Source organism: Anas acuta, chromosome 17 (genome assembly GCF_963932015.1).
Source record: "Anas acuta chromosome 17, bAnaAcu1.1, whole genome shotgun sequence".
Lineage (NCBI taxonomy): Eukaryota > Metazoa > Chordata > Aves > Anseriformes > Anatidae > Anas > Anas acuta.
Window position 1 is genome coordinate 7,930,367 of NC_088995.1, and position 12,141 is coordinate 7,942,507.

General features: G+C 45.8%; 1 protein-coding gene across 8 annotated transcripts in view; it reads right to left on the bottom strand.

The window, feature by feature from the left end:
- Nucleotides 1-12,141, bottom strand: part of SPPL3 (signal peptide peptidase like 3) — a 70,363-nt gene that overhangs the window by 50,563 nt on the left and 7,659 nt on the right. The window contains exon 1 of one of the 8 annotated variants that reach the window (XM_068654481.1): nucleotides 6,887-7,222. The exons of the other annotated variants lie outside the window; for them this stretch is intronic. Coding sequence (XP_068510582.1) covers nucleotides 6,887-6,909 — 23 coding nt within the window. The 5' untranslated portion in view covers nucleotides 6,910-7,222. Of the gene's footprint in view, nucleotides 1-6,886; nucleotides 7,223-12,141 lie in introns of those variants that run through there. 8 annotated transcript variants of the gene reach the window in all.

A 12,141-nucleotide genomic window follows, 5' to 3' on the forward strand; every position in this document is an offset into this window, starting at 1 on the left:
TCATTTCTTAGTGTGTTTTCAGCTTGAGGAGGCCGGCTGTGATGATTTTAAGGAATCTCTGTTCTGACATCCTGAAAAAGTAAGTCACTCCATCCTTAGTCCCCATCTCCACAAGCACAGTACACGGCTAGCCTCGTTTAATACATGTATTACTTTAGCATAATTGTCGTGGGTTATTAAAAAATCTTCTGTTCTAACATGTAAGTTATCAGTTACCCAATAGCCTTCCAAAAAGGCAGCAGACCACCCTTACTTTCTCACACTCCTGTGTGTTCCATACCATTTAATGTCACATACAGCCACAGAGGCTATCCAAGTGAAGTTAGGACCTGAGGTGCAGAGCTGGCCCTGAAAAGAAACCCTCAACAGAATCTGATAATGAAGATGACAGCACAAGAGCTACACAATTAATCAGTTCCAGGATAATCTCATCGTGGCGCTTCTGGTGGACAGAAGGACACTTGCTGTGTCACGAGAGCAGCGTTCCTGCAGAGAGGAGACGTGGCAGATCAAAGCATTTCAAGCATAGACACCACTTGTGAAAAGGGCAGGAGAAAAGATCACCAATGTTAGCATCCTTGGAAGAATTAGAGAGGGAGAAAGGGGATCAGGAAGGGCTGTAATGACACATATGCCCCATTAATCTTATTAAATCATCACCTTTCAAAGTCAGTTTGATTGCCTTGATCCAGTTCAGCTGGCGCACTAACTTGTGTTTCACTCTGCTTCGCTCAGCCCATGTAACTGACTGAATCATTCCCAATTTTAATCCTCATCAGTTACACTAAAGCAATGTAGCTGCAAAAAGAAAATGTGCACAACAATTTCTCTTTTAACCAATTTCAGCCTTGGTTCTTCCTGGAAACTTTACTCAGATGTCACCAGAATTAAATCAGACTGTCTGACTAAATGGCTTGTGTCAATTATTTGCTTTGGAGTATATTATAATGTTTATCATCATCGTAAAATGCCAAAGGGCAATAAAGATAATAACAAAGGTGGCACTTATGCAGAAGATGATGATACATCACATCACTAAAACAATGAAATAAAGTATCTGAACAGAATTGGTTCTGCTCTTCTTCCAAATTTCAGGAAGTCTACATCACTGTATTTTACAAAACATAGTTCAAAATACATTTGTTTGGCACTGCGTTTCAGTGACAAACGATTAATGACAGATTTCAGGACCTAAATCTAATATTTAAAACAGTGGCATTCTTCTGAGATTAGATGTGTTTTGTCAAAATTAATATCCTCAATTAATTTGCCCTATCTAGTATCCCCCCCACAATCCCTCGAATTCCAACAGCATCAGGTTGCTTAACTCAGACCAAAATCCCAAAGTTCACAGAAAAGCAATTATTTCGGATCACATCCTTCAGTAAAAGAAAGAGAAGCTCCCAGACTTCATCTAGCCTGAAAAAAACAAAACCAGAAGAGAAGCAGTGACTGCGGTAGGCCCCTAACACAGCTACCAGCTCACTTACCTATAACTCAGGAAATCATCTCTGCCTTGTCTTCTACTAGTGGGAATCCAAAGCAAATCCAAATCTCAAGAGCAGCAACCTAGCTACCCCCTGGAATACAGCCCCTTCCCTCTTTCAGCCTACAATTTTATCAAGGCAGGAAGGGGAGCCTAGATCCCTGGCAATCCCAAATCAATTTTTTAACCCTTAAGATGCCTGCTTTCCAGCCCAGCACATGTCCACAAAGGACACACAAAGCTCAGCCTCTGAATGCCACAGTTTGGTGATGAGCACTCGCTCACAAGGTGAGGGATGCAAGCTCCAAAACCCTTGGGGACAGAACTGATCTCCTGCATCCTGGCCAAGTTCAGAATCACTGGAGAAAAGCAAGGAACCAGTAACTTCCACTGCCACAATGCTCCAAAAAGGCAGAACCCATGTAATTCTGAACTAAAACACAGAATGCACTCCAGCACCAAGAAAACATCAGTTTATGGTCTCCACTTTTAGATGTTTCTTGAAGAATGATTACTAGATTACCAAATGCAGCCTTTGTATTGATGCAGCAAGAATCTTCCTTCGCTAATCGCTCACTGTACATACACGGACATTCGAGTAACTGTAAACTGCAGCTAATCTCACGCTCTTTGCTTTGTTTGTCTTTCAGTCCAGCGTTGCAGACAGTCCCTGCCCACACGACGTACCGTCTGAGCTATCAAAAGCTGGAGGGAGGAGAACAAACAAGTGAAGCGAGCCTGGTACTGAAAGACAAATGCACTCATCATAAATCCGACATCCTCAAATTTACCACGGTTAAGTCACTTCTCTGATGCCTTAAATGGACATCCCTGTCCTCAGGAGGCTTCTGACAAGCCTTACAATGGGACACGGCCAGCCCCTGAAAAAGGTAAAACTGAAGGCCAACCTCTGGGGTCGGATGCCAAGCTCTCAGAAAAGATCTTACGCAGCACGCCCAACAGAACTTCGTCTGGGCGCTCTGCAGTTCTTTTCCTAAGAAGTGCAACACTTGGAAAATTCAGGGGAACAGTTCAGTTTGTTTGTGATGTAAGCTGCTTCCCTGCCTCAAAACACCTTAATTAGACGGTTAGGGCCTCTCAGCCCGAACAGCGCAAGGCAAGTAAAAAACCTGAATGCATAAAATGATTTTACTAGTGCTTGACAAGTTTTGTGAACAAGCTGCAGCTCCCCTTACTCCCTGCCCTCCCACATACACCTCTGAGCCAGCCAGCGAAGCCTTCGAAGCACTAACTCCCAGTCTTCTGGAGGAGATCACATTTTAATTCACGGCAGTTGTGCATTAAACGCAAGGAAAGCGAATTCTCAGAGCTCTGAACCTAGAAAGACATTTAGCAACAACCGATAGGAGTTCTCCCAGGAACAAAGATGGCATTGTGCATCTACACTTAGCCCAGCACCCGGGAGCTTTATGGATTACTCTGACACATCATTACATTTAATTTCCCACACCCTTTGCATTACGTAGGGAAGTTTCCAAATATATCACCATTTCAGTCATCAAACAATTGATGGCTAACACAAGAATCATTCCACTGGTTAAAACATTTAAGAGGGAGTTCAGTTGGTTCTGAGATTACTGACTCAACACAGCAGCTCCCTTTTCTCTTAGCCGAGCCTCCCCGTCTCTCCCCGATCGTTACCCCGATGGGCTCACACGTGCTGCAACCCGTATTGCTGTTAGGCAACACTCTGGGAAAGGACAAATTAAAAATATATGTGGTTCTGGAGAATTCTCATTCTCCTCCACTCCACACATATGAAAGAAGCTGTGAAAATCTTTTGTGCATTCAAAGGGCAGAACAAAAAACACAAAGCAATCTCTATTGCCAGACTGGGCAACAGTGAAAAGGGACGGGGTGTTACATCAGGCCTTGAAGAACACTGAACACCTACTGACTGAAGGCAAACAAGATACATGTGCTGCTGTGCTCTCTAAATGGCACCGACGGCAAAAATGTCACCACGAGGCGCTGGACATCAAGGAGCAACAAGGTTTGCATGGGGTCATGATCTAGATCAGATTCATCTGTTGTAATATTTCCAACAGCAGGTGCCTGAAAATCAAATCCTTGCCATTTACAAACCTCTTACCCACACACATCCACATCAGTACTGGGCAAATAACTCTGCCCCCATTATTCCCCCCTCCCGTGTTGCAGCAGGAACTTTTGTCACTACCCAGCCCTGTCTCCTTGCTGGAACCCACAGGACGCAGAGGGCAGGTGGGTATTCCACGACCTCCTTCCTCTCCCAATCCATTCCACTTGCAAGAAACTCATTTCAGCTCTCATTTAACATAGAAAATCATGAGCAACCCCATGATGCAGCAGTCATGTTTCTCTGTGGCTTACACATTTGAGTAATAGCAGCACCATACACAGCTCTCCTAACTTCCTTCTATTATTGCAGGTACTTGCCAAAGAAAAAGTCTCTATTCACTACTGACAGGCATTCTATTCAAACACCTTCTCTTTAAAAAGGAGTGCATATCCTTTGAGAGAGCATTTCCATCTGGCATTTATCCTGCATTTCATGTTAAAATTAGTTTTTTTCAGGGTGACAGCACTCAGTGGCAAAATTCTCAGTAGTTCCTCTTGTCAGGGAGAACACATCTGTATCTGAGATCCTGGCAAGAGATTTAAAAAGGAGCTAAGTACAAGTACGGATGGTTATAGGTGTGGGCATTACTGGGGAAAAAAAGGAAACAAAAGAGGTTGTTGCAAAAAGCAATGCACAAGAGTAGTGCCAGAAGACAATTTATCTATTTGAAATTGTGAGAGGCATGGGGGAAAAGTACAGGTACCTCTTTCTTACAAAAACTTAATATAAGAAAATACTTGCAATCAATTTCACCTAGTAATTAACTTAACGATATAAACCCACCTTAACATCTCAGAATTTTACATAGAAAACAATAGCAAAATCAGAATCAGTTCTCATCTCTTCAAAATACCATCGCTAGCAGATGTCAGCAGGCCTATTTTGTGTAAATGTTTGCAGTGCTGATGTCCAGCAATCATAGCATGAAAGTACATTTTATGAGGTATTTCTAACACATCAGAGACAATTCAGAAAAGGAGAGCAACAACTTTATTATGAACCTGCAGTGATTTGATGATGAATGTTGATAGCTTTGCACTGCAAGGGGCAATCAAGCTTCAGACTTCTGGACAAAAGGGAAGCACTGCTGAGGCCAGGAACCCATTTCCTCACTCTCAATTTACATCTGTCCAAAGGTAGGTACGTGAAAGGATTTTTCTTGATGTCAAATACCTGATCTGACATCTCTGAAAACACTTCATCTTGACAGCAGCTACCCACGACACCGAGGAACACAAAAAGTGCTCATTCTGAGAAAGCAGCCTTTGCAACACACAAAAAGGACTGGGTCCAGCAAATGGACAGGATGAAACCTGCCAACTTCCAAACTGTACAGCAGCACGAATTACTGGACACAGTTCTGCACAAATTCCTTTATAGAGCTATCGGTTTCCTTAGCCGACAACTTAACATGCCCACTTTTCCTAAAAGCACTAAAGCACCAGCCAATTTTATGCGGAGCTGTATTGCCATAATTAAAAATAAGCAAATGCAAGAGTGTTGCTAGAAGTGTAAGTAATTAAACACGTACGCAGACAAGAGCGCGCAAGTTACAGGGCAGGATTCCTTAGGATGAAACTGGATTTTGATCTTTCTGCAGCCTCCAGATAATACTGATCACAGGGCTAAATGGGAAGTGACAGAAACCTCAAAAATAGGAGGACACGTCAGTGAATACAGACACGACAAAATTACAGTGTTTTGAGATGTTAGACTCACATCCTTGCTCTGCTACAAACCTGATCTGCAACAAAGAGCTGCTGCTCTTGGGATCCATCTAACAAGCAGCACAGAAAAACTTAAATCCCAGCTTCATTTCCCTAATGAACCTGACCTAAAGAAGAGTTAATCCTCTTCCTAGCCAGGAGCAAAAGCCCCATACATCGACTGGTTCTTGAGAGAGAAGTGACAGAACACAGGATTGGGGGCTGTCAAAGTCTCAACATGTGGCAGGACAGAAATCCCCACTGGCTCCCAAGTTTTAAAAGTAATAGGAAATATTTCCAGAACTATTTAGAATAGAAATCCCATCTACACATCCAGCACACACCAAGGTCAAAAGTTGAGATTTAACTCCTGTTTTAGTAAGAATATCATAACAATTAAAAAAAAAAATCTGCAAGAAACAGCCCTGGATGTTATCACTAGAATGAATTTTAAATGCAGCGAGAGCATCACAATCAAATCTCTGCAGTGGCCAGGTCAAGAGAGCGGATGCACTCAAAAATCATTTGACGTATTTCGGCTGCAATCCTCAACAATACCAAAAACCCAGCATTATACGAAGAAAACATCCCCCGGCTCCTCAACCCACCGCCGGCTAGGCCCAACACAGTGTCAGGACGCCGAAAAAAATGCCCTCTGCTTTGATTTGCTATACTTGATGTCTTCCCACAGGAACTGGTCTCTTCCTCCTCGTTCTATTTCCTGTACACAGAACAAGCCCATTGTCACCGGGCGAGCCCCCCCGCGCACACACACAGGGCCCAGCCAGCCCTACACAGCCGGGGAGGGCAGGTGCTGAGCTCCGGGCAGCCCCCGGGGACCTGAGGAACCCCGAGGAGCTCCAGGACGGGGAGGCCGGAGGAGATCCTCTGCTCCGGGCAGCCCCAGCACCGCCGTGAGGCACCAGGGCCAGGAGAGAAGCTGGGCACACAGCACCCCAACCCCACACACAGCACCCCCACACACCCGGAGCACCCCAATGCCACACAAACAAACACCTCAACCCCACACACACATTAACAGCACCCCAAACAACCAGCGCACCCCAGCCCCACGCACAGCACTGCCACCCTCCACACATAGGGCACCACAACCCAATCCCCTAACAGCACCCCAGCCCTACACAGCACCCCACACACACACAGAGCACCCCCCACACAGGATCCCTCCTCACGCACAGATCCCCTCACACACACACAGGATCCCTTCACACGCAGGGATCCCCCCCCCTCACACAGATCTCCTCACACACAGCTCCCCTCAAACAGACAGGATTCCCCCCCTCACAGCGGATCCCCTCACACACACAGATCCCTCCCCCCTCACAGATCTCCCCTCACAGATCTCTCCTCACACAGATCCCCTCACACATACAGGATCCCCCCCCCCTCAGATCCCCTCACATCAGATCTCCCCTCACAGATCCCCTCACACCGGATCCCCTCACAGATCTCCCCTCACAGACCCCCCCTCACACCGATCCCCTCAGAGATCCCCTCACACCCCCCAACACCCCCCCCCCCCGCGGCCCGCAGCGCGGCCCGGCGCCTCACCAGGAGTAGGTCTGCTCCGCCATGGCTGCGGCAGGCCGGCCGGCCCCGGGCTCCTCCTCCTCCTCCTCCTCCTCCTCCTCCTGGCCGCCCGCAGGCTCCGGGGCTCAGCGGCGGCCCCGCTGCGGCTGGCGGCCCAACATGGCGGCGGCTGTGAGGAGCGAGGGAGGGGAGCGGGGGGGGGGTCCCCGCCCGGGCGGGGAGGGCGATGGCGGCGGGAGGAGGAGGAGGACGCTCAGCAGCCGCGCCGCGGGGCCGCGCTGAGGAGCCGCCGGGGCCTCATGGCCGGCGGGGAGGAGGCGGCGGCGGCGGCGGGGAGGGGCGGGACGGGGACGGGCGAGGCGTGAGGGGAAGGAGGGCGGGGGGGGGAGAGGCTGAAGGGAGGGGGGGGGGGTCCGGGCCGGGCCTCGCCGCGAACCCGCGCTCGCGCACGGGCGGGGGGCGGGGCCGCGCGGGGTCACGTGCCCACAACACGCTCACGTGCCGCCGCCTCCCTCGGGCAGCGCGCATGCGTGCGGCAGGGCGGGGGGGGGGGGGGGGGGCGCTGCTTGGCGGGCCCGGCCGCACCGACACCGGGCGGGCGGGAGGATTTGGGGGGGGTCCCGCAGGGTGAGGGTTCGGGTGTCCCCCGTGTGGTGGGGTGCTGGGGGGGGCTCGTTCGTCCGGGCTGTGTCAGCTCCCGAGCAGGGAACGCTGCCGGGTCGGTAACAGCCTGGGGTTCGCTGCCCCGGGGGCACCGGCATCGGGGCCCTGCCCCCGGCTGGTCCCGGGCGTCCCCGGCAGCGGGGCCGGGCTCGGGGCCGCTGGGTGCGGGGCGGCCTCGCTCCCTGCTCCTCGCGGCGGGGGAGGGAGGCGAGCCGAGGTTAGCTCGCAGCTGGAGGTGAGGGAACCGCACGAAATAGGAGAAGAACGCCCAGGTCTGGTAAAAAATAGGTGGCTGGGGTTGGTGGTTTTTTGTTTTTTCGAGGTATGCAGAAATTCTGTGCCTTAATATAACTTCGCGAGAATCTTCAGAAAGACGAATGGGCGTTGGGACAGCCTCCGTGCACCTACAGGTGCATCACGGCTCCAAAATGGCCTCTGGAGCCCACCTGAGCTTATTTTTATTAGTGGTGGATAGATTATATGACTTAATCTTGCTCACCTGGGTTATTCTCTTAAATGGGGGTTAAAAAAACAAACAACTTAGGCTTGTGTGTAGTCATGAGACAGGATTAAAAGCTGAGAACAAATAATTTCTTCTCAGTTCTGTGTAATCCTGGGTGGCTCGCTTCTCTGCTAGCTTGGTTTCCTCATCAGTAAGGAGGAAAGGCAGCGTGCTCCAGCCACCTGAAGTGTAGGGGCACTGTCAACAGAAGATGTTGCACGGGCAGATGCAGAGTTACAGGTGGAGGGAACGCCAGGGATTCTTGTGCTTAACTTTAAACAAGCATTTAGTAAGAAGCTTCAAAAGCCTCTACACTGTGCATGCATTGAAAACATGGTGAAGAGTTGCACTGAAGATGAAAGGAAGTCAAAGGAAGTCATCTTCTCTCCCCTTTATTTTCTTCAGGAGTCTGACAAGTGATTCACAGCTTTGGGGTGTTGTCACACCTCAACATACAAATCCTCTGCACTTTTCATATTCCTTGTGGACAGGAATGACCTCAGAACTCCCGACGCTTAGAAAAATCTGCTTGGGAATTGGATTTATCAACCAGGTGGTGTGAATAATCAAAGCATCATGACTGACTGGCTTAGTGGGATTCCTGCTGGGGTCAGTCATGGCTGCGATGTGTTGGGGAAGGATCAGGCAGCAACACTAACATCTCTCACCCAGCTCAGGCAAGGCTACCTTGCAAATAATTTTCCTCTGACCATATATCTCCCAATTTACACCCCATACACAATACTTGTGCTTATCTCAGTAAGATTTAAAGCTTTGGGGGATAGGATATAAACAGAGAGGAGCGAGTCATGCATATAACCTTGAGCTGTAGGGTACATAGCCTGGTTGATCAGTTTGCATGGAAATTAGGGTTTTCCCTGTTTCAAATTAAAAAATGTTCAGACTAGTGATAGGACTTGCACAATGGAGAAGTCCCCTTGCTTTCTCCTTCCTTATCACAGCAGAAGAATCTACAGTAACAACTAGAAAACCGACAAATAATTTGGAATCTTCACTCTGTTGTGGTGCTATCCCAGTATCTGGGATGTGTGCTTATACTACCCTTTTCAATGGTTCTGATACAATAAATGCAAGAGAGAAGACTTTTTGAATCAATGCAGGGAAAGATAAATCAATGTTTCAATGTTGTCTTGATACTAAATATCCTTTCTTATTTTTTTTTCTGAGACAATGTAAAAGACACTGATATCTATAAAACAATATCCCTGCTTTGTGCCCTTACTGAAATAGCTTCCAGTTTATCAGTTTTGCAAAACTTGCAACACATTAATTTGACAAAAGTGATTCTTAGTTGATGAGCATTGAAGTATATTTTTTTCCAGCATCTCAGACTTTGTGTGTAAATTACTAAATGGTTTTGCAAGGTTGCTCCATCATGTTACACTGGTCAGATGAATTCACAGGAGAAACTTATTCCTCCTGGCAGACTCAACATCTGCCCTCACTCCAAAGGGGAGCACAGCTTGCATTTTGCAGGTAGCTTTTCCAGCATCTCTTTAGTGTATATTTTCTTTGGACCTACAAGGGAGCTTTACTCTGAATTTCAGTGACAATTTACTCTGGCATTACAAAGCCCTTCCAAAATAGCTGTTCTTTCTGGTGTCTTTGATGCAGACTGATGCACTACCTAGACCTGTCAAAGTATTTCAAAACTAGCAGTAAACAAAATATTGTATTTTTTTATGTAGTTCCCAGAACACAGACAGGCAAGTATGGTAGAGAATCAGATGAAAGTACCGACTACAAAGAGTCCTCATCTCCAAAGAGCTTAAATGTCATTAGATGACATTTGGCTAACCACGTCTTGATGCCTTTATAATGGAGGTGGGAAGAAAACCAGAGCAGATTCATCATGTAGATTCACTTCACCTTTCAGGAAAGGACATGACAGCTAGAGTTGCTAATGCAGCTTGGTTTTAGGAGGAGCAAATGGCATGGAAACAACTAGGGAGTGCAAAAATCAAGAGATCCAGTTTTGACAGTATAGCTCACAGCTATGCTAGGCTGTTCTGCTTGTAAGATCCTTATGGGATTCCCCTTGTTGAGAAAATAATTAAAATGTGCACTGACCAGTTATGTGATATGATTCTCTTCACTACCACCTAGTGGGAAACTCCTTCATTAACTGAACTCCAGAGCTGTTCCTGTTCTCCAACTCATCCTCACCCTGATGATAGAAACAGTGTATAAGCAAAGGGGAAATGGAGGGGTGACACAGTCCTATTTCTCCATACCAGAATAGGAATGGAGAGAGAAAGAAACAGCCAGCCTATAATTTAAACACATTATAGGCTATGGCATTATCACACTATACCTTCCAGCTCTGCAGCCAGTTAGTTCAGTTCTTAATAGCTGTTACACCTTAGCCTCAGTCTGAGGCTCCTAAAACTTAAACACAATCTTTGGTGATACAGAGGAAAACATTAATTCTTCTGAATGAAACTGCAACCTGCAAACAGTGGTAAGGAGAAACTTGTGAAGCTATTCCTGTGTCTCGGTCAAAAGACAGCCTCCCTCTCTTGGTTCTGAAAATGTTGGTGGTTCTAATTCAGAAGTAGGAACGGAGGCACAAAAAAAAAAAAAAAAAAAAAAAACGACTCTCCTCTGCAAAAATCACGTTTTCAGTTATCACATATTTACAACAGACTACTCAATTAAAGCATAAAATGGCTATATATTGGGAACATTAAAAGCATGTATTCAAGTAAGTTCTTTCCCACTGAGATACTCAGGGTTTGCACGAATAGCTGGAATCAAACCCTATGAAAACAATATATAAATGACAATTACGTTGGATTTTTCAGAGTCATGTGCCAAGCTCCCAGGGCACAAATAATCGGTTTTGTCTCTTGCATAACCTTCTTTTCCCCGAGCACAGAAATAGGGGTGAACATATAACAACTCAGATATCACAGAGGTGAGGATGTTAATGTCATTCAGGCCAATAAAGCATTTAGCAATCTCAGCAGGAAGAACAGTAAAATGGTAAATAAATAAACTATTAAGAGAACCGCTTCTCTGTGTTTCTTTTGCCAATGGCAATTTTACCACCCTTTTCATAGAACTCTGCAGGCTCCCTCTACTAGCACTTGTATCATAAAAATATTTGGATTTCTTTCTTTCCCAATATGCTCCTTGAAATCACATTAGGCTGGCTTTATCCTAGCATATTACTGTATTGTTCATGATGTACACTTAATGATAGATATAATTCAATAAATGGAAACAAAGGTAATAGATGTATTGATTTGAGAATTCAGGCTTTAGGAGTCTTATCTGCCTTCCATTCTGTTCACCAGACTCAAGGATCTGTTACTTTGGTAATAAGTGTAATAAGCAGAATACAGACCAGTACATCTAAAATAAGAATAATTTTCCTATTCTCTACCTATTTATGCTTTCATGCACTAGTTATCAGTATTAAACAATCCACTTTATTACACATAGTGGAGAAAGGATTACATTGGGACAGTTAATTGAGGCAGACTATTAGACATCAATAAAAACTGGAGGAACCATGGACATCCTTGCCTCAAATGGCAACAAATGTCTACCTAGGAAGGATATTGGAGAATGCCAGGAGCCCAGCTTTATGAAATGGCTGTCATACAGTGTTATCTGACTGCCTACTACTTCAGGAGAAATGAAGAAAATAACAGCAGAAAAATGCATCAAAGTTGTATTAAAGTGCACAGAAAACAAGGCAAAGTATTCAAGTGTGTTTAAACAATCTTTATTAAACTTGCCATTAAAATAAAATAGAAATCAGACTTCCTGTGATTATTTACTGATCTATTTTTGCCATCTGAATCCAAACCGATTTGATAATAAAACATTTTTTGTGAGCCTGCTGTTAATCTGGCCAGTTTAGTGTTGTAAAGCTGCTTATGCCTTGTCACTGAAGCACTGAATTTGAGGGAGTTCAGCCACCATATTAGTTACATCTAGGGAAAACCAAGCAATTTTGCAGAAAAACAAAAACAGATACTGTAAACATGAGAACAAGAAGCAGCATCATTCAGTGTTTTCAAACTTCAAAAACTTGCCCTATCACAATTACAAAGATCATGTTAGGCTGGGTAAATTAAGA